General features: G+C 36.4%; 1 protein-coding gene across 1 annotated transcript; it reads right to left on the reverse strand.

Annotated features, from left to right (window-relative positions):
* Window positions 1-1,024: 1,024 nt before the first annotated feature.
* Window positions 1,025-16,339, reverse strand: CYP19A1 (cytochrome P450 family 19 subfamily A member 1). The gene is made up of 9 exons (XM_075504190.1): window positions 16,180-16,339; window positions 14,330-14,480; window positions 11,579-11,733; window positions 9,528-9,704; window positions 8,698-8,812; window positions 6,648-6,762; window positions 5,831-5,993; window positions 4,125-4,366; window positions 1,025-1,588 (listed from the first exon to the last, which is right to left on the reverse strand). Exons 1-9 carry the CDS (start codon window positions 16,322-16,324, stop codon window positions 1,337-1,339), a joined length of 1,515 nt encoding a protein of 504 aa, XP_075360305.1. The 5' UTR covers window positions 16,325-16,339; the 3' UTR covers window positions 1,025-1,336.
* Window positions 16,340-23,623: the final 7,284 nt, after the last annotated feature.

The following is a 23,623-nucleotide window of genomic DNA, read 5'->3' on the forward strand; positions in this document are numbered from 1 at the left end:
AGTTTAAAGGCTACAGAGAATGTAGAAATAGAGGTTACAGTAGATATTCCAAAGGTTCATACCATAGAAATCTGCTTGTTACTTCAGAACTTTTCTCCTTTGTCACTACACAACTCTGAGCATTTACCCAATGAAACTTGCATCCTACCTTGAGTAGACGAGTGAGGTCATTTTTACCTTAAAAAAAAAAAAGTCTACCTCTTGAGCCAGTGCTTCTCATGCTGCTGACTCTCTTTAAATCAGTGGGCATAAAGCAAGATGCTTGAGAGCAGGATACTGCCCCGTGCTCTTTCAGGAGAAGCAGTAAGAGCTATGTGGATAATTAGGAAGGGACTTTCTCCCCTGCTGTGGGGTGGGAACATGGGCAACAACTCCAAATCTTACTTTCTGAAGTCAAATTGAGCCATTAAAACTGGATTGAAACAGGATTTGGTATTGCTGAGGCAGCTTAGAGAGAATTTGAACTTCTTCACCAAACTGAGGTGAGGTGGGAAATTTCTACAGTTAACCAGATGAGGTGGAGCTGAGTGTTGCCCCCCCGCCGTGTAACACTAGCGATAATGTTTCATATTCACTACCTTAGTCTCAGCTGGTCACTACTAAGACGTTCACAGATCCTCCGCAGCAGGACGCTGGGTTTTAAAAACATAGAGCAGTTATCTCAGCTGTCATATTACCTAGCACTTTGAAAATGACTACCACTGGCAAAATCTGACACTGTGAGTCTTTGGTATCTGTTTAATATGACAGCAAAACATGGTAAAGAAAAATGTTTGAACGACTTCTTGTACAAACATTTTTTATAACTTATATATGTCCTAAATATTTTCAATTGTTCCATAGACTTAAAATCAACTTTAATATTATTCAATCAGGTGTTTTCAAAACCAGACAATTAGAACTTTGGCAGTAGTTAAATACTGCTAGGTCCAGCTTCGGGGAGGTGGGGGGAAGGGGGACACACGTAGCCCTGGAATTAAACATATGTCAGGCATGTTCTTTTGTTGACCCCCAAACCTCTGAACTTGCACTGTTGGAAAAGCAAGCATAACTTTGTCTGAACTTGATGGTTTTAAAAAGTAGCCAGGAATCCTGCATATAGTGTGGCATCACCTAGCAACAGGAGTATTCTGTAATTTTAATCTTACTTTATTACATCGAAGTTGTGGCCAGAACCTGGTTCTGCTGTGCAGGCAGAGCAAGTTGTCATCTGAAGCCGTAGTGATTTAGGGGCAACAAAATGTTTTACTCTGTATCTTTACCTAGGAACGATGGGTATGTCTTAGTGGCTGTGGCTGAGAAAGCCCTGCAACTTTAATGCTGATGCTGATCCATTTTAGTCACCCTGATCCTCGTTTGTGTTTCTTCTTGGTGTGAAAACCATCTCCAGCAGAGGCTGCCTTTCTATCGGGTGCATGGATAAGTCATTGTTTTTCTGGATGTTGTTAAGGCCTCTTCCTTTCATTGTCTGTACTCTGCACCTTCTCAGAAGAGTCACCAGAATTGCTTTCATCATTACCATGGCAATAAACTTTCCTACGCAGCCCCGAGGGCCAAATCCAAATGGTTGGAAGTAGCGTGAAGGAACCTGCACAGAATAACATGAGGAATAAAGTTTAAGACAAATTTTTCTTCATAAAAGTAGGCAAAATTATCATGGAAGTTGGTAGTAAATATATTCTGAAAGACTTGTGGAAAGAATCTCTTAGGAGCAATTATTTCTTTCCCTGACACTGAACAGCCCTCCCACCCAAGTCAGGCTGAAATACAGACACCTACAGAAGGTGTGCCAGTGTAAATGCTAGGAATGCAGGGAATGGGAAGTTAAGCAGTTGAATTCTGCCCATGTATTTCAGTCTGTTCATTCGGTGAACTACAGGGATTTTACCACAAGCTGTGAAACAGAGTGAAGCTTTTGCTCTTTAATATACATTAAAGTTAATTAAAAACTTTTTCAGAAAATGTTCATTATAGAGGTCATAAATGTCTGAGATGCAGGCTGATGCCTTGTCTAAAGGTGATTATAAAGCCATACACCTACTACAATTGTCGTTAAAAAGCTAGTGTTCCTGACAATGAATTTGTCATAAAATATAATGCTGAAAATGTTATTTGACATCTAACAGAGAGATAACACTTATAAAACAATTGTCTCCTGTCTTATCAACTGAAATGTGAAATGCAGGATTCCCAGAACTGTTGAAGAATGCACAGCCAGCTTCTGCTACTTTTATTGACATTGAATAGATCAGTTATCCAAAACAGTCCCAGCAGCATGAATAGTACTGCTGATGAGGCACAAAGGTACTTGTTATGAGTACGAAAAAGCAAGTCTGGCTATAAATAAATTATTTTTCTTCATCTGTGTAGCTTTCTTTTAAAAAAGGAAGACATTAGCTGTGTTCTGACTTCCTATTTAACCCAAGAATAGAGTAGAAAAAGTTGCTTTATATTAAATTATCTAGAAAAAAGTGCCCTTTTTTCTCATTTTCAGACTGAGGAACATGTTTTCTGTTTAAATTTTTTCAAATAAGCTGAGCTGTACTTTTTGAAAAATGATAGTTAAATACAAGTGTTTATAATACAGAGCAAGTACAGCAGCTGGCAGCGCAGCACAATGGCAAGTGCACAGCCTGGGAAAATGGAAAAATGTTTAGATTCTAACAATGCCATCTTATCATAAATGATGGCGTGGATTGCTATTCACTTAGAGAACTGTGTCAAAATTGTGCCTGCTAGAATAATTATGTGGCAAACAGAATGCATCAAGTCAGATAGAAAATGTGTGGTTAAATATTTGGTCAAGGGGAAGTATTTTTAGTAGCAAAGTGTACTTATAAAATAAGCAAGAAATCCATTTTGATAGAAATACTTAGAATGAAAATAATGGGTGGCAAAATGGAAACTATTCACGGTGAATAGTTATTTCAATCAACTTTCTCTCTTCTTGAATTTTCTACAATGACGTTTTTCTTAAGCTGTTGTTTTTAATACTGTGTGCAGAGTTTGCTGTGGGTAATCAACCAGAAAATTAGCAATGTTAACCAGGTTGTCTAGTGCTTGTCTCTGTGTGTGGTACACATGGTACCTCTAGATTTTTTACAGGAAAAATGTAAGACTTAGAGGTGTGTTTCTGGCTTGAACATTCATATCTTTTGTTTCTTTATTTTCTTAATTATTTCTTCAGGTGTTTTTACTAGTAAGTCCATATTTCATGCATCAAAGTGGGTCATCTATTTCTTTAAAACTGAAATTATTGTCTGCGGACACTTATGTGTGCAGCTGCTAACATCTCAAAAGAAAAAAGTTTTGCCAGGTAATAACGTTATTTCCTAACTTTTTTAGTTAGACAAAATGAGAACTATGACAGCTGTAGAAAACATTAACCCTTTAGCTTCAACCCCACGCAACCTTAATATTTGACAAGCCACTAGAAAACGTAAGAGAAAGCTTGTATCCCAGGAAAATGTGTGTATCTATGATAGTAAAGCTAATATTCTGCAGCTGAGATTCCCTTCATAGAACTAAGTTGATTATGCCCTCCACTCTTGCATGGCTATTTATTCCAGAGATCTTTCTAATTCCTTCACAGGAGTGCTAACCAAACCTTAATATTTCATATTTTGTGCTCTCTGTCACAGTATCTTCTGCTTCCATCTGCACTGGTTAACAGTCAAAAGCAAGGACTTAAACATGCCGTAGAATCAGTCTGTTTTCTTTCAATACAGTTTTAAGCTCTCCAGATGATTGTTGCTGAACAAATACAGTTTTGCAGGACAATTTGTTTAATTAGTAATCAGAATAGCAGAGGTCTAAATGAAAGTAAATAATCTGAAGGATGATTTACAATAGCAGGGAATGACAAGTAGGAAAAAAGTTCACATATTGCTTTTGATACAGGACTCGGTAATGTAGGTGAAAGAAAATTCTAGTTCATTTGGGAGGTATATTCTAACTTAAATTGAAATGCTGTGCTGAACTGGGACTGAATTACTCCACTTAGACAAAGGGAAAATGGGAACTTTGTGTCTTATGGTAACAAAATTCTTGATCAAAATAAGAGGAAGATACATTGTCAATAAGTAATACCCGATTTCCTGTAAGAAATAAGATACAAAACTTACATTTTTCTCAAAATTTTCAAGAGAAAACTCATTCGGCTTTGGGAAGAATTCAAGCTTATGCATACGTCCAATATTGAGAATAATGTTTGTCCCCTTTTTCACAGGATAGCCATCAATTACATCATCTTGTAAAGCTTTTCGCATGATCAAGTCCACAACTGGCTGGTATCTCATGCTCTCATAAATAAAATTCTCCACGATTTTTAAGTTTGGCATGTCATCGCTCTCTATGTCTCTGTCACCTTGAGGAATAAGACAGGTGGTGAAGAAGTTGGTTATGAATTTAATAGCTTCATCGTACAAATACCGAAACATTTTTGGAAGAGTCTTGGTTCCTGAAACGGTAGGAAGGATCCAACAGCTTCTAAGTAGTTTTATGTAGCCTTACATATTCAGGAAATCTGGTATATTGTTCATCAGCATAAACCCTAGTTTATTAATTTATGATCTTCTCACCTTATCTTCTTCTTAATACATTATGAGTCTTTGTTCTGCTTTCTTGTCAATGACAAAACTGAAAGTCCTTCCCTGACTTTTGTATGACTGAGAGCAACAAGACACAACAAAGAAATCTTCTGAGATCTGACAGCAAACTGAATCTGGGAATAGTCTGCAGATGGGAGATAACTTTGTAGGACCTTAAATTTTCACCATGTGATTGAGTTCAGCTGCATGTACAGCTAGGTCCTACTGTGGTCTGACTATTTCAGGTATCATGAATAACTTCCTCCCAGCTTGCTTCCACCAGCAACAGTATCAATGCCGTGAGGTACTGCCAGTGGGAGCCTTACTTGAACTTTCAAGCTACAAGCAGTTCAAGAACTACAGGCTGATCACTGCAGTGGTAGGTGTTCAAGATAAAAGGCAGCTTTGCTACCCCAGTTGGCCATTTGCTTAAGGAAAAGGCAAGAACATTCTACCGACTTAGAAATCAAGGCTATCGGAAAGGAATAGGGAAGATGAATAAGTGAGTTCTCAACGCTCATGGGAACAATAAAATAAGGTTTATTAAAACTACCTTAGAAAAAGAGTAAAGGATTTTTTATACACTTTCCAGTGTTTAATTGACCAGAAGTAAATGTTGAATAAGAGTGGATGAAATTTGTTTCTATATTAGTTCAGTGTCAGGCTTTGAATGAGGTCTACAGAAAGGGAAGAATACAAATTTGGAATATCTTGATTGTGTTCTGAATAGTTAGTAATTAGTACTTAAAGAGGAGACCAGTTTGATATCAAAAAGGATGACAGCAGAATATAATTTTAATTTTCTCTGATCTTTCCCTTCTGCAGGCATAGTGAAACTTAGACAGGTTCTATATATACACAGAGAAATATTGGTGATTAGAAGTATTTGAAATGAGTGTCCCCTTTTGCTATTTCAAGGTAAATGGAAAATAATGTTGATGGAACTTATGAGGTGAGTGCTGGTTTGCACTGCTGTTGCTGAGAAGTGAATATAGTGCATTCTTTCTAATAGATTATAAATTCTGATGATTCCTATTTGAATTTATCTTACAAATTGCTCATCTTCTTTCATTTGATCTTGAATAAAATCTTTTACGTATAATAGTAGTTCATATATTTTACAGCAAATGCTTCTGTTAGAAGAAAATACTTAAAATTTTCAGCCTTTAAATAATCAAAATGAGATCACCGCTGAAGCAAAATCATACTCCCACACCACTGACTTTGCAGCTCCTGCTTACCCATAACAGTTTCAATTTCTCTCATCATCTCCTCTTCCACTGTGGGGTGCTCTGCAATCAGTATTAGCATGAAGAAGAGAGTCACAGACAGAGTATCAGGAGCAGCAATCATCATCTCCAGCACACACTGGTTCACATTCTCGGCAGTCAGATCCCCTCTGTTCTGAAAAAATTGGAAATTTTGGAGACAATGTTGATTGCTAAGCTCTGATGCCAACAAAGGTCCTATAGCAGTAGAAGGGGAAGGACCTAGGATATCTGCTTTAAACAAAAGTAAGAATCTTGACGGTCTTTCTATCTCATATGCTAAATAGCATTTATTTTTTGTTTCTGAGAGAAAAATAGAAAACTCGTGTTTTGATGGGTGTGTATTATCTTACAGAAAAGCAAGAGTTTGTTCTTAGCGCAGATTCTTACTGATTTATTGCCCTTCCTCACAGAGTTTGTGAGCTGTCAGAGAATATACAAGATAGGATTTACATAGCATTTGAAGCCTTTGTAAACAAAAGGCAATACTTCGATATAAAATACAGGGGTTAGGGGAAGACTGGAGGACATTCAGGGATAGATGCAAGAGTTTTAAGGATGTTGTTTAAGCCATGAAAAAAATCGGACAAGCACCTGTTCCCCAAAATGCAATTATTCGACGTTTGAATCACTGTTAGGGACTCCCCAGAACCCAGTAATTTGTATCCCTTTATGATGACATGACTTTCAGATAGATACATGAAGTTTAAGTTGCAAAGCCTGTGGTGGTAGTAACAGAAGAATGTCAGAAAAATCGAAGTTAGCCATATTTTGAGTACATTGTCAATACCTGTGCAAAAATCAACTGGGATGCAAAATCCATGTGTTCATCCAGCTTTTCAACAGTGGAAAGCATTTGTCGTTTCTGTTCTATTAAGATTTCCATTGCTCCTTTCAGATCCTTGCTGAAAATGGATACAATCCAACATATTGATAAATATCTGCAGACTTTTAGTATACATTAGGATATGATTAGAAACATAGAGATTATATCAATAAAAACATCTAAGAATGGCAGAAATTTAGTATTCCTAGGAGTGGCTATATGGTTCTCTGCAAAAGAAAATATACCCCCTTTAAGGGAAGGTACATTTTCTTATTATTTCTTATTAAGTAATTGCTTGTAGTTTGGACTGAAATCTTATTCTCTTTTTGTAGGGTAGACTGAAAAGGATGAAAATATGTCTGTATATCCTATTAATGAATAGAGTTTTAAAATATTTATTAACATTTCCAAAGAATTTGTTTATTTCCTTCTATTTTATACTGTATTTTATTAGTAATAAAATGAACTTAGAGAATATGAGGGATAATTGTTAGAAAAATGTAGATAAATGTTAGAAAAATTATACTATCTTGAAGGTAGAGTTGATCTAATTTTTTCATATTTAAATAGTCAGCAATATTGTGTCAACAGTTTGTATTTCAGTGGTGGAAAAAAGCAAACTCGAACAGTTTTTATAATTTTATTTGGGATTTTCAATTAGCTATAGAATTGAAGGCAATTCTTTTTTTAAAGGATTTTGAAAAGGTTTTGACTGAAATCCTCAGGCTTTCCATTTGTGTTTGTTATTGTTGGGATAGAAAATTTGACTGGGTTTGTAAGGGTAAATGCATTTAAAACTTCACACCTCGTAAAGTTCTCATTATTTATAACATTTTCTAAATGTATTGGAAATAGCAAATGGTCCTTTTTGCCAACTTTATCAGAAAAATATCAGAAGTCATCATATCCTGTGGTGGTTCTTCGCATTGCTTTAAGTCCAGTAATCTTTTTCTTTTTTTTTTTTTCTTTTTTCTTTTTTTTTAAAATTAGAAATTTATGAATATATCCATTTTAATGGGATTGCTTTTGAAACATCAATATTTGCCCACAGGGGCTTTCCAGTAATAACTGGGCCACCACAGTTAGCTATTATTAGAATCACAGAATAAAGCACTAATCAGTGCCATAATAAAACTGGCAAGTAAATGTTAGAGAAGGTAAATCTTATGTCTAGCTCATAAGAGAGCTGTCAATTACTTTAGCTGAACCTCCATCTTTCCCTTAAAGCCTTTATGTTATATAGCACTATCAAAACAATTTATTACACATGCTTCATAAGTAGTAGTTTTTCTCACTAGATGGAATCCAAATCCAAGATGAACAAACTGATTGCCAATTGTTTTTATAGCCAGTCCTCTTTTGGCAAGAAGACAGTAAATGTGATCATAAAAATAGAAGAGGCATTTTGTATTTTTGCAAAGAGGAAGATGGCAAAACATATTTGTTCCTTATTTAGAAAAAAAAAAAAACCTTGAAATGCATTATCATGCCGAGCACAGAATTTTAACTCAAAAATTAGTTGTTGGCTCAAAAATGCATGTTGAGGGCACCAGTAAATAGAATTATGCTGAGGGGTTAACTCTTCTGGGACAATGCCATGAATGTAGATGGGTTTTCTTGTTTTGATGAACTGTAGCCTACTATTTGACTGACCTCGACTGGATGGCAAATGTCACTTCACCACATATTGATGGCTTTTCCTTGTCTGTTTGAACTGAACCAGTAATTTCAGTTTAGTCTCACATTTGAGCTGGCATTAACTAATATTTTGGTGAGTAAACTAAGACTGAATAGACAAGGGCTTTAAATCGTCCCCTGAGATCAGCCCCTTGTAGCATCAATGGCAAATCTTGTTCTGGTGCTGTCTTGGGTCTGCAGGTAGGGCACTTCAGCCAGCCACCTTTGCAAGTTTCACAATTTATTTTCTAAAAGGCAGAGGAAAATATCAAGGAAGATCTCCCTCTTAGAAAGAAAGAATCTTATGCAAATGATTTGTAAAACTGTTGATACTTACACTGCCTCTTCATATTTCTTGCACAGCCAAGAAATCTTAAAAAAGATGTCGGGCTTTAATAAAAGTGCTTGCCAAGCATCAAAGTAGTTCTGAATCTTAAGCACAATGGCACTTTCTGAAAACAAACGTTAACGAAAAGCAGTATAAAATACAAATCTCAATAGTCAAATAACACAAATGCTTCAGAAAAATTAAGAGTAAGGCCCTGTTCCCTACTCCAACTAAATTCATGGGAATTTGATAAACATCTGGGTTTAACGTGGTAGATAGCATTAGGAAACATTTGTAGCACGCTGTAGAAAAGGTATAGATCTTTGTAAAAACTCTTGGTATCTAGCCAAAAGGTGTGTCAACCAGAGCCAAATAGTCTCCCACAGGAGAACAGAAAGCAGAACCCTTGCAGCATATTGAAATTGGATAATTTATACATCACGATAATGTTATTTCTGTCATATGATTTTGAGGGTGAAGAAATCACAGAAGACATAAATTGTCAGGTGAACTTTTCAAGGCAGTAATTTAGTTTGGTGGAAAGATTTCCGATTCGTATATGCATATGGTATTGGGATTGTACCAACTCAGTGCATAAAAATCTCTTTAAATAGTGCTAGCTATTAAGGTGTGACAAGCTAAATGCATATCTTTGATCACGTAAAATTCTCTCTTATAACTAAAATAACTCATAAATCAATTTCAATTAATTATACGGTGATATAAGAGTTTGTTCTTGCTCTGTTTTCTGAAACAAAACCACTGAGTGATGTCAATGAGTTTGCCTTGGACATGCACTTTAGATCCATCATAAGGTGTAAAGATAAAGTGGTTAGTACCATCCAAAGGTATCCCGAGAAAAAGCTTGTTAGATGTGTCAAGCATGATCCGTCTCATAAGATTCAACACGTTGATGTTTCCTACTTCAGTGGTTACTTCCTCTAGTTTGTCCAGGTGGTCAATTGTTGATTCAACACAAATGGCTATCATGCGCACGAGACCGGGACCAGACAGAGCTGAAATATACGTGCAAAATGATCCAAAGATTGCGTAACTTTCATACCTTATTTATAACTTAGCAATTGGCAATAATGGTGCCAAGAAAATGTAAAACATTCTCATACGAGTGACTGGTATAAAATCGTTCTGAAGCTTACAGATTTATCATCTGATGAAAGAAAAACCCAAGCCTTTTGAGTTAGAATGGCAATGAACTCAAAGGCCAAACTTGCCTTGCATCCAGCCACTTTGTATCTCAGACACACGTTTTATGCTAGGTTCATGCCATGTTAAGGAAAGATATTTGGCATCATTTGTGCTACCTTTTTATGTGGGAGAGTATCCATATCCTCATGTGCATTACAGGCACTGTGGCTGTCCTGTCTCATTTGCTTGCAATGACACTGAGCAGGGAAGATAGCTTGGGGTTCATGGGGAGGACGGTGGGAATTTCTGAAAACATCACAGCTGGGTACTCTTAAACAGCGTGGTAGCTTTGCAGTAAACTACTGGCAACTTGTAAAATGTCACTGTGGACATACCGAAGCCTAGCCTGGTAGTATGCTGCGTGTTAGCCTACCTTAGCCTGTCCACCTGTAAACAGTGGAGAGAGTGTCATGACGGATTTATTGCATTTTAAGAATTCAAAAGCAACCAAAAGCAGTGGTCAGTTCCATTGCTATGTCATTCAGTGGGATTTTCATAGGCTTCAGCTGGAATGGATTCAGGTAATTTTTGAATGGCTTTGGAAATCTTGCCCTAAGTACTCTATTTAATTACTTTTCCGTACAAGAATTGTTGTAATTGCCTCAAGGACATTATTTTATCAAATATATGTTGAGAGGGACTGTACGTTTGTAATTGGGAAGAGAGGAGGTCTGTTTTGTAAATAGAGAGAACTGGTAGTTTTAGGAATAAGTAGAAACACAAAAATTTTTTTCCTGCCATCTTCAACCAGTATGAAGTTGCTGATATTTTTCAATAGCAAAATCATGTGGGAAAGGCCCAAGTGTCATTTAGGAGCACAGATATATCAACAAAATAATATGGGAAATTTAAACCAACAGATAATTAATTTCTTTTAGGTGCTGCTTTGCTTTCATTTTCAGGTTCTGGAATCACTGTCATAAACTGCTGCAGTCTCAGCTGGTGAGAATATTTTCTAAACTGCGGAGCTTGCAGAACAACAAGTGTGGCAGTTTTGTTAGGAAGGCTGTAAGATCATTGGAAGTAGCTAATTCTAACAATATGCACACACTGAAGATTTTCAATTTGTGGAAAGAAGGTGAATCAAACAGTTGCAGACTCATAAAAGAGTAACACTGGAGTTTATTTATGTAATTTCCTATTTGATTTCAACCTAGTGATATTGATTGCTTCAATCTTTTTCTCTGTTACTACATTGATTCCTCGCATATTAAAGGGATTAATAAATAGTTCTGCTGTGCTGATCTTCTAACTTAATTTTGAAACTAAAACACTGTGTGTTTTGTTTGGTTGGTTTTGTTGTGGGTTTTTTTTTCCATTAGAACAAGGTGGAAAAGTCTTTGAACTCAGTGGAGGCTCGGACAGGAACAGCCAACTACATTTATGGAAGTGCCAGTTGAGCTAATGTAAATGCTGGACTTGAAACGTAAAAACATGGCTTGTGGGCATCATTTAATTTTGTTTTAATTGGATGAGATTAAGAATCTGCAAAACTACTTCAGAACCATTTCAAATAGCATACCAAGCAGGAAAAATGTGAAAGAACATGGGCAATAGAATATTTCTATGGGATATATAAAGAGAACTGATTTCTGTAATTTAAGTATGCAAAGGACAAACAGCATTTCAGAAAAGACAGACTGTGTGCTACAGTGATGCAGTGTATTAATGCACAGTGATTTACCTTTGGTGAAAAAGGGTCGAATTTCTTTCCAGTGTGCTGTGTTGTTATTAAATATGATCCCATTTTCATACATGCCAATGCACTGTAATCCAAGCTTGCTCCCAAATCGAGAAACATAATGCCAATGTTTCATTACATGGAAAACACTTGAGGATCTGGGAAAGAAACAGGGGGCGAAAAAAGCACAAACCAAAAATACTGTTTCATAGATTGTACATTGAATTTTTATTCTGACATTTAATAGTTGCTCTGAAGTGCTGACCTGCATTCTTAATGTAGCAGAAAGTACAATGCTTGACATTAAATGTTGTTCCTTTTACATAATTAAAAAACTTGATGATAAATGCCTTCAGAATGTATATTAGAGCAATAATGTATTCTGTTCAGATTTAAAACTATTTTTCAGTTAAAATGCAAATGGTTACCAAAAGATTTTAATCTGAATAGTATGTATACATAGAAACATGAAGATATATAAGATGCAGTCGGGCAACGACCAATGTCAGATATTTCAGAAGATGAGGTGTAAAATATTTGACAGTTGACAATTGTATCATGATGTGTATTAAATTACAGCTATCTTGTAGCTATTTGGTCATTCCCAGACACACACAGAATACATAAATATACATGCAGCATTTAAATATGCAGCATCATAATATGATGATCTGTGTGGGATAAATATTCCTAAATAGAAATGTTAGGGAAATCTGTGATATGTATAATTCTTTTTACAGTTGACAAGGTCTATTTACACACGCTAGCAAACAGGTTGTGACCAGCATTATTGCTTTAAGATATAATTTCCTTTAGAGGGAGCTAGCATTTTAGAAATGTTGACGTGATGAAAACCTGATCAAATGAAATCCAACAAAAAGAAAGAAAATGAGACCAGAGATTAAAATGAAACAATACGCTACTTTCTTTACCATGTAGCATTCTCTATGGACCAAATCCCAGACTTCTTACGTGGGTTAGTTTATTTTTTCAGTCAGGCAAAGTAAATGGGACTTGTGCTATTGACTTTGGCAGTGCTGGGTTTTCACCATAGTTTTGCGTGACCAGAGGTAAAGTTGAGTGAGATGCTATATGGTATGAATAGAAAAACATGGATTAAGGATTGGAGTAAAAACAGGGAGGAGTGTCTCTGCAGATCCAGCCTTCCACGGAACTCAGCATATTCTCTCTTTCCTACACTTCCCCCCATCTGCGCTCTCTTCTAATATCCTTAAAGGTGTTTTGCATGTCAAGGAACATCATCTGTACTTTCATGAACGTGAAAAGATGATGTTGAATTATGACAGCTGTCCCCAGGAATGGAAAGGTGCAGGAGGCTCATTTTGCTTCCTTCCATTCCACACATCTACACAGGAGACACACAGTAATGTTTTAAGGAAGGATTTTGACGTACGACCTTGTATAAACGGATTTTCCTTATGAAACTCTTTAATGAAGTCCTCCAAAAGACACCATTGTTGTAACCAAGACTGCAAGTCCTTCTCTCTGTGCATTAGCATCTCAGTATGATTAGATTTGATGGTAAAAATTCAGATTACATTGGTGGAAATAGTATACTTTTACAGAATTCAAGTTATGTTTAGTTTTGCAGTGAATTTATGATCCACTGAAAACTTTATTCTACATCATTGTTTAAAAAAAAAAAAAGTACTAGTGCTCTATGTACTGTCAATGCTTTTAAGCAAAAAATATGTCTGAAGAAAAATGAGGGATTGACTGTAAAGTCTGATGCAGCTGTGGCATTGTTTATGAGCACTCCTGATTTGTTTGTGATGAATTGGTAGTACAGAAAGTGGAAGACAGCAATAAGAGTTCATAGAGTTTTCCATTATCAAAACATTATACACACATTATGCCCATTAGTTGGTATTTACAACACCTGTGTAGGATAGGAGTGTAAATAGTTTTTCTGTCATGGTTACCTCTTTTTACAGAGGTAAAAACAGAGGTGAAGCTGACTTGCTTCACATGGCAAATCCTGTGATAGTCCTCTATATTATGTTGTCTTTCAAAAGCTTTTACATAATGAAAGCTGAGTATGGATTGCTTGATATTGCCAATAAAAAGGTTGTGATTCTTTATCGATTACACATGGTAAATATTTTGCTACTTCTTTTTTTTCATGGTATAACTCATAAGCATCTAGAAGATCCAATGTAAGAAGAAAGCAACCATCCACTGGAGCTAATAAAATGATAAACGGCAGTTTAGCATTATGTTTAATACTGTGTATAATCGAAGTCTATGACTAATCCCATTAATTGGAGTGGAATTACTCATAATCCTATAATGCTGCATTTGCTTAATTAATTTGCTGAATTGGAGCCATAATCTTCAAGCATTACTATCTTTTTAAGCAGAAACTTAAGAATACAGTAAACTAAAATTTGGCTTAATCCTTCATTGCAGTCAGTCTAGGTTTCTGTATAGTATGTAATCCTAATATTAAATGGAATAGTAAAAGAGACAGCAAACATTTTTTAGGATTGGGCCACAGTGCTTAATCTTCCTTTCGACGACGAAAATGAGGGAATTCACATAGACTTCAATAGTAGTGTCTTTAAGGAAACAAGACTAGAAAAAGGTCTGTAAACAGCAGGAAGTAAAAGGTTTATGTTAGGATAATTTTTGAAAATAATAACTGCAATTCTACTTTAGACAAAAAGTAGCAAGGAGATTGTAAAAATATGAAAAAGCTCTTCATATTATTAAAGATAGAAAATAAGGATTTACTTGCTAATTATAAATGTTTCTTCACCGCTGATCCAAACTCTCACAAATTCTCCGTATGTCTTATTGTAGTAGTTGCAGGCATTACCCACTCCCATCCAGAGAAATCTCCCATGTGAAATGAGGGGACCAATTCCCATACAGTATCCTGGCCCTAAGAAATAGGGTAAGAAAAGTTTGGTCTCAGCAGTGCTCACCGACAAGAGTATACCTCCGAGCATCACCCCTTTGAAATGAGCTTTTTAACATGACGGTCAAGGTCTGCATTGGGCTGTTCACGTATACAACCCCATTCTGAAGTTTTGTCTGAGAGAAACTTGCGTCTACAGTGTTGAAGCCTCACTTAATATCTGTGGAAGCCTATAGTCCTTTCACTGTACATAAAACTAATGACATTCATTACTTTGTACACCTTCAAATTGCTGCTTTGAGATTGCTTACATTTGAAGGGACAATGACTAGACATCAGAAAGAAGAAATGATCTAGAAAAATGCGTATGGCTTATTAATTTGTGATTTTAACAAATCCTTTGAGTGATTTTTGTGTTGAAGTGTCATAGTAACACCTACAAAAGTCAATATTCTTTTGACGTAATTAAATGTAATTAATTACATTTCTCTTAAAGTCATTAATACTAAAGTGAGAAAACAGATATTTAAAGGAAAAAGTATTTTTACTGCTGTGAACTTATGAAAACATGCTTAAGTAGGATTTAAGAATGGATTAATAAGCATTTAGTCAACAAAGTTCTCAACTAAATCCTTCCACTGTAACTTGGCACCAAATTTCTGTCTTAGAACAAAAAGGAGAAAGTGGAGACAGCAGGAGAGAATTTGCCTTTAATTACTTTTAAAAGGAAGTTTTCTTCTTCAGGGAAAGCTTAATTTGCCCTTTTTGTCTGTAAAACATAAATCTAACTCCATAAAGCAAAACAAATTATGTACTTACAAAACTTTTGTGTACTATTTAAAATGTAAAAGTTGCTTATGGGTCCACCTTTTACTCATAGGAATTGCAAGAACCCAGTTTATTTAAATACCTGTAAACTTAAAGCACATTAATTCAGTTCTATCTTCTTGTTGATCCATTCAAGCATTCAAACAGAATGCATACCCTTCTGTGAATACTTTCCCCTGTTCCCTAACTTGCAAAGAGTTTTAGCATACTGAAGGATGTTTGGCAAGGATCTTTTCTCAGAATTTCATTCAGGTGCCATTGTATTGGTTGAGGATTATTCCTGTCAAACATCTTTGTGAGATGTGTACGCTGTTCTCATTCATGCAGTAGGTCATTGTATTGCCTCTAACGAAAAATAGGCTGAATCAGTAATGTCTACCAAAAGCCCCCAAAACATTACAGAAGGGGCCCTCTGGAAGGGAAAACATTTGATGTTGTTCTGTTCTGGAGGGTCTTCAGAACCAAACAAGGAAAGAAAAATTGATAATATACTAAAATCTGAATAATTTCCTAGATAATTTGCTCTAGTAAAGACAATTTAGAAATCTTTAAACTTAAACCAGGTAAAAAGTAGTTTATAATGCACATGAAAACATGAACATGTAGAGTTTGTAAAATGGTATTATATCTTTCTAGCAAAGACATAATAAAGCAGAAAACTAAATGTCATATATTTATATAGCCAAGCCAGGTTTATTATGGAAGTTCCAAGGTTAAATAGAGCCCGATTTCTTTCATCAGTTATTTTAAAAAGCTGTATTATTTAAACTGACTCAGTAAATTTTGTTGGCATACAATCATTATTCAGCGTTACTTTCTCACTCAAATTTGAGAAACAAACAAACAAAAATACTCTGACGGCTTTGAGGTGATACTATAGCTAAAGTTAATTTACCTGGTATTGATGAAGTTTCTTCATGATTCCATATTAGAAACAGAAAGCACATGAGAATGAGTACGGGCACTGTGGCCACTGGCATCGTATCTGGTAGTAGGCTGGTGATGTTGTACTGCATTGGATTCAGAGTTTCCAGTACCATCTTTTCCAAGAGATTCTGCTTTGCTTTAGAGAGAGAGAGAGGGGAAAGAGGCAGAGTTTTTCAAAGATATATTCAGCTTTAGTCGGTACCTCTCAACCCCTTTGTAGGTCTTGTAAGTGAGCAAATTAGCTCTTGAGGTAGCTTGATTTTATAACGAGAGTGACTGCCCGGACTGCTTGCCAGGACAAGCTACATCACAAGTTGAGACAGACATGCAGCAGACGCTCTGTGCTTGGAAATAACAAAGCTTCTCTGACCTTGATATTGAAGCATAGTTTTGGATACTTTGGCCGACAGACCTCTTATCTCTGATATTGACTTGGCTGGCCAACACGGAGGTTTACTCCTTGCAAATTTCTAACCAAAACACAAGAAGTTAAACTTTGAGCGCATGTGGAAGCATTGAATGAGTTCACTCACATGCTTTTATCTCTGTTGCTTAGTCTTTTTCCTTCCTGCGTGCCTGTAGTGCCAGAGTCCTTGAATTTCCAGAATAACTACCTTAGTTTTTCATGATGCAGATAGAGTGTACTCCAGGTTTTTGTTTGAAAAAATGTATTATGGTGGGTTTTTTTTCCCAACCTGTGAGTGTAGTATAATGCATTGCATTTCTGTATGGTTCTTCTGTTAAATACTTTGAAAAACATAGTGTATGCCATACCAAACAGGTATGGCAGGTTTTTTGACTTTAAGTCATACAATATGAGAGGTGGTTGTACCTGAGAAGGAAGATGTTATTCTATGAATGAGAACTCGTGTAACCACAGAAAGACACTGCTTGCATCTGCGCAGTAATTTATTAATAAAACACCTTCTTAATCCTGCTCTGACAATAATTAAGAATAGATTTGCTTTGTTCGTTCCTGCGACAATACTTCAAAATTGAAGGATGTGTTTACTCCATAGGAAGCTTTTTGTTACTGTTTACTTTCAGCAAGTGCTTTCTTGTTTATCTTGTCTCACAGTCGTCTCACACTGCAGAAGAAAGTAAAGCTTACTTTGTAGTAACTGTCAGTGCTATAATTATATTAAACTAACCCAAGAATGTGATAGATGCTTTCTAGATAGTAAGAAGATTGGTATTTACGGTCAAAGTAGAAAACGTATAGAGTACAGGCAAAACCCTTGGGAAGGGAGCAGACATAGGCTCAAAACCTTGCAGGTACATGCAATGCTCCAGTATTTTGGATGATTGCTATGCAAGGCTTCTGGTATTGTTGTGATCCAAAATGACCACGACACAATATGCCAGGTGACCTTTTAGAAACGTGCGTGCTATTCTAGTAGCTAGCAGTACACCTTTTATGAGAGTGTCCATGTACCTATCACATCTTGTACACGTTCAACTGTTGAACGGTCTTGCATGGTGTGAAAGATGTGTTTGTAATCACAAGCATTTTTTATCATGTAACGGTATTCATTAGTTTCACTAATGTACTGTTGCACACTAATGATGTTTATTCAGTACAAATAAAAACGCTAGCTTTAAATTTCCTTGAGCACTACTCGTTGCCACGATAAAAGCATGCTTGCATGTGTATGTAAATACTTTTATTAGTTTCAGTCCCTTTCACTATATGAGCTTACAGCATTAAAGAAGGAAATAACTACATTTAGGGCATATAGTTTCACTTTTTTGTTGCTTTTTCTCTCGATCTGGATGAACTTCATCTTTGTACTCCATTGCTACAGATAGGCTCTGATGTTCATTGTTTTTTGTGTTTTTTTTTAATCTCCAAGACATTCTGGTGTGTCTGTACAGTAGTTTCTCTGCCTCATAGTCCCTATGAAGAGACATATGTAGGTGGTTATGCATTTGGGTGGTATGAAATAAACACACCTATATGTACAAACATGTATCTGTGAATATTATATCTACAGGTTAAGCCTTGCTGCAGTTCAAGGTGCTTATATGTTTGCATGGTGTACTTGGCAAGCATGAGTCTCCCTCTTTTATTTTCTAAAAATCAGCCCTGAGTTTTGATCTTGCTCATTTCTTAGTTATTCACAGCTGAAGCTTGTCTTTGTATTGACAGAGAAATGGAGGCAGGTTTCTATCTTTTCAAAATATACAGATTGTAATGGATTGGGTTTTAGGTTCTAGATTACCCCAACTTCATAATTTCTTAATTTTTTAGTAAAAGAATAAAATCTTTTTTGCTGTGATATGATATCCAATACATCAGTGTGCACCTTGCTGTTAGATTTGTAATTTTTATATCCTGGATCATGCTCTCATGCAGATAAAAGGTATTAAAGGCACTGTATTAAATTTGAATCCTTTTTATACTCTTGAACTGATCTGAAGCAGTCTTATTTTTAGTCAAAGTGGCTTCTCAAGCTCTTAAAACAAACAATTGATATTTCTTCTATTGAGAAGTTCTTTGCCTCATTTCAGTGAGTATGATCCAAGCAGACTTTCAGGGTTTGCATTTCTAATGCTTGTTTTATTAAGGCAGGTCCAGAAGGCAACTGGACCATGAAGAATTCACCTTAAAAATATTTCAGCTGAACTGCTCGTCCTGCTTGTACCCATTGTATTTTTTTAAGAATTGTCCATGAGGTAAATCGCTCCTAATAAAAACTCAGCCAAGTAAATTTTGATAGTAAGTAGTCACTGAATAGACTGAAGAAGTTTAGAAATGGAACAAAGCTAGAGTGCCCATTATGCAGGAAAGAAGCTTTCACTATTCTTGCTCATTTTGTCTTGAAATCTTCTGTAGATAATTTTCCTCTCCTTGCAGCTGGCTGAGGTATGTGCCTGATCAGAGGGATTTGTTGGTTCTGATTGTTACTTATATGGTGGAGGGGGGACGGGGATGGGGCAAAAAAGCTTTTAAGATCAAATAGCGGGAGGAAAGAGACTTATGATAAGGAAGTGCTTTTGTGACAAAGTAGATGGATGTGCACAGGCTGCCTGACCGGACAATAACTGTGGATCTTAACAGCTGGGAAAGCATCTGCCAGCAGAGGGACCTTTAGATCACTGATCTTTAAATCTTGACTATAAAGCACTGTGAGAAAATTCTAGGTACTGTTAAATGTTTTCTTGCAAAAGGTGGTATGATGAATGATGAGAGGGTCCACAGGAAAGAAAAAAGTCCATATATTTAAAGGACAACTGTGTTGACCCCTTTTCTTCCAGTTAGAGCTTTGTACTTAATGACTGTGTCAGTAAAAGAGTAAATTATGTATCATGTTATAGAATCAGAGCTGATAATTTTGAGAAGGAGCTCATAAAACTGCCTGAAAACTCTTGAGGAACTATTCTTGAGTGATGGAATTCTTTCCTCTATAGTGGTTCATCTGTCAGGAGGGACATGGGGAAAAATCTGCTACTTGTTATAAATCCCCAAACGTTACTGACCAATATTAGCAGCATCTGAAGCAACTGACCTAAGTTTAACTTAACAGTTTGGAAAAATAAAATTTTAAATGGGCTGATTTTACACAAAAATAATCTATTGGCTTAGATAAGTCCGGTAAGTCTTTATTTTTCCAGATAAATGTTGTAGCCTTCCTCTCTTTCTAGAAGCTGATTCTACATACCGCCTGTTTTCACTCAATTAAGACTGATGGTTTCACGCAGACTGTAAAGGTTCAGCCTTCTACATGCAAGTATGTAGATAGCTTTTGTTGTGCAGTTCACGACTAGAAGGCTAATGTCTAGCTAGGTAAGTAGTGGTTTTCTCGTATTTGTTCTGTGGATGCTGCCTGAACGTGCAACAGTCCAGGAGGACAGTGGCTCATGGTGTCTGCACTGGTGCTTTAGTTTGTAGCAGGGGTATGCTTTGACAGCAAACCTGCAGAGTATTCTCATTCCCAAGCTTCAGTACGTATCACAGAACAATCTCAGAGCATGCAAACTGGGGTCTTTGGGGATGAAAATAAATCAGGTAATGTACTCCAAAGGTGTGCCTCATGCACACCAGCTTTTAATGGGGATTCAAATGACAAAACCAGTTTAGTTCTATATGGAAGTGAACTCCCATGAAATGTGTATAGTGTAGGGAAGTGGATCATCACCAACTGTTTTGTTATACAGATCTGCTCCCATTGTACCACAGTGTTTGCCAATGTTGATATAGCCTAAAAGGAACACAGTACCTTTTGACAAATAAAATAGTTGTTTTTAATTAGTTTTACGCACGTAACTATCTTGCTGTATTTGAATTATAGCACTTAACATAGGATGAGAACTGTCTCTGACTCTTAACGGCATCTCAGATCCCTTTAATAGAGCTCGTGCTGAAGGAGTTGTATACAACTATTTTAACATTGCCTTCAAATTGTGGATCTTATTGCAAAGTCAGAAATTCTTTTCCCAGCCGTTGAATAAGAAATCATATGGGGAACTACTGTAAAATTAGTTGCATTTGTGTGGAATCTATTGTAAGAACCACTAAAAAGATTCTACCTTTTTGTTACATGGTTACATTCCTTTTAAAGAATTAATTAATTTGAGGTGGCTAATTATCACCAGGAGTTCAGCATATGTCACATAAGCCTTCATACAGGGATTGTCTCGTTCCCTTGAAAGTCTGTGGGGTTTAAAGTCGAGAACACATCAAAAGACTTTCTTAACCTTGAGAGTGCTTACCATTCATTGTAAACTGAGCTGTACAATTATTCTGTGAGCAGCAGGTTGCATGTTTGCTTAGCAGCACCCTGGAAGTTGCTCCCTGGCATTCTGTGGTCTCTTCTAATGCTGTAATTCTCTCAGAATGCAATGGGGATGTCACTGAGAGATTTCCATCACCATTTATTGGTCATCTGATATTGCGTTACTCTTGTTGTGACATTCGTTGTCTTGGATTATAATATTTTTTTCTGATTAATTTTTCACTTGCTCTGAATCTGTACTTTAGTGATCTGATCCTTTGTTCCAGGTGACATCCGTCTTACTATAGATGGTTTCATTTGCAATTAGAATGTGCAGAGCAGCCTTTTTAAAGTTAGGTGTTTATATTACTTTGCTTTTGAAAGCACTCTGGCTGGTATAGGTCTGTTTCCTACTTTTAGTTCAATCCTCTGCAACTCAAAAGATAATTATGGTAAAATGTGAACATTAGGGAATGAATATATTGCATATAGTTACCTTTTTCAGTCATTTCTAGAGTTCGAGTCAGTGGGCTAGAATTTGTGTAGTGGTAGAGGTCTATCACATCTAATTACTATGGAAATGTATTCTAGCAATGCTGAATGATTATTACAGCCTTGTGGAATAATCCTGTACCACTTGCTTACTATGAAATCTAATCTAAATGGCACTTATAAATTTATCTGTTGTTTATGTTAGAGGAGGAGAAAGAGGAAAGGAAGAAGTGACAGCTTTCAGCAGAAGCTTGGAAGTGGGAATTTATTCGTGACCATCCTGGTAATCTAAAGGGGCTCTTGACAACTAAAGGAGGAGGTGGGAGCCTAGCATTGTGTCAGAGGGCAAGTGAGACACAAATGCAGAACATATCCATGATTTTGTGGTGTTGAAATAATATGTCTGTACCGTGAGATAAGAAAGATCGTTACATTTGATGCCTCTGCTATTATTTGGAATTGTGGTTTTCTTAATTTTAGTGCCTTCTTATGACAGTGTTACCTTGCTTCACAGCTGAATGGGATCCATCCCTAGAGCATGTTACTCTGAGTTTTTAAGTTCTGTCAGCTGTCTTCAGTATCACCTCTAAAATGCTACTGCGTATTTGTTATATGTTAGTGGTGGCCACCAGTGGCTCACACACAACTGTAAAAAATATTTGGCTTTTCTTATCTGCCTCAGTGGCCACAGAACTCGACTTCTTGTCACCCCTCCTACTCGAAGTGTACTGTAAATTTGCAAGGTGCAGAGGAGCTTTGAGTTGCGGTACTATTGTAAATTCCTGTTGTTTGGGGGTCTGTTTGGTCAATTACTTTTCTGAGCACCAGTTAGTACTAGCATGTGTCTGGGACTTCACTGGTCAATGCAGATTGAACCCATTGACAGGAAAACAAATGCATTAAAAATATCCTCTATGAATGTAGGACTCTCTTTGAATATTACTATTTGTTTGGATAACTGTAGTGAAGGCAATGCCTCTTTTCTGTGCCTTTACATGGTGGTTGCAACCTTCATTTTGTGAACTCACCACCATTGTGCCTGTTATTCCAGGTCATCTACTGAGATATCTATTGGGTTAAATCAGAAGTTGTCACGTATCAAACAGGGAGTCATTTACACACATATTTATGTATCATGGAGGTGCCATTTGAAGCCACTGTAATGAGCTTGGAACTGTAATTTCTGCAAGGTGATAGTCAAATAGGTATCCTACAGACTGCTCTTCTCCTTGTGATTTATGTAAATGATTTTTCTGTTACAACGGTAGAGACAGTTGTAGAGACTGTAAAGTCCTGCCTTTAAACCTTCCAAAGAAGTTACTGGATCCTTTTAGTGATCCTTAATGCCAAAGATCTGATGTTGCTGGCATATAATCAAGTACTGACCAAGATGATAAGTTATTGCTGAAATGGCTAAATGAGCTTTTTGTATTCCTGTTGATCATGGATCATGATCAGGTTGGTTTGGATGTTTTCTTTGGGACTAGCCAGTGAAAGTTCTGGTAGTCTGAAAGTCTTGATTTGAATGTATCTGTCTAGAAATTGCTAGTTACTTTAAATGCCTAAACTGATCTTCAGAGGATGAATATTCACATCCTGAAAAATCACTTTCCACTAGAGTGTTAAGCCTTCAAAATAACTAGCCAGTCGTAAAACCATGATTGCCTGTAGTGAGTAAGACTTGGAGTGATAACCTGCTCTGTGTAACTAAAAATTTGGTAGTCATCTCTCTCCTTTCTGGCCAGTGTCCATACTATTTTCTTGTAGCTATTTATACAACCCGGATGTGTGAGGCAAGGTACGCTATGTGCTTCCCAAGTGACTGTACAATAAGGGCTTCTGCTTTCTGAACACTCCGTAATTATATGGTGATTTTTCTTTCAGAAGAATAATGATCTGAAATTAGAATTTGGACTATGTCCTCTTCTGAGGTTTTAATTGCAGTCTGATGTATGATTTGGAAAAATAACTTGCCAGTTTTAGTACCTTTCACAAAAGGTCTCATTGTTGCTTAGAAACCAACATAATGTCCATGAAAAGTACTATCCACATTAGATGGTAAAAGGGTTTAATCTGAAACATCCATCTCCTGAAGCAGAACAGGTGTGTCAGTGCTTGTAAACCATCAAAAAGAGATATGGAGATATGCAAACTTCTGCAGTATTGGTAAGAATATATTTTACTGCCTGTCTACCTGAAAGTTTC

Source organism: Mycteria americana, chromosome 6, assembly GCF_035582795.1.
Source record: "Mycteria americana isolate JAX WOST 10 ecotype Jacksonville Zoo and Gardens chromosome 6, USCA_MyAme_1.0, whole genome shotgun sequence".
Taxonomy (NCBI): domain Eukaryota; kingdom Metazoa; phylum Chordata; class Aves; order Ciconiiformes; family Ciconiidae; genus Mycteria; species Mycteria americana.

Bases quoted from the DNA above. Each gene is read 5' to 3' on its own strand.
- CYP19A1 (XM_075504190.1), bottom strand. From the start codon at position 16,324: ATGGTACTGGAAACTCTGAATCCAATGCAGTACAACATCACCAGCCTA. The intron at 5,994-6,647 runs GTATTGACAATG...CAATTTTTTCAG, and splicing joins CCCAGTTGATTTTTGCACAG to AACAGAGGGGATCTGACTGC. The intron at 4,367-5,830 runs GTAAGCAGGAGC...TTATTCCTCAAG, and splicing joins AGAAATTGAAACTGTTATGG to GTGACAGAGACATAGAGAGC.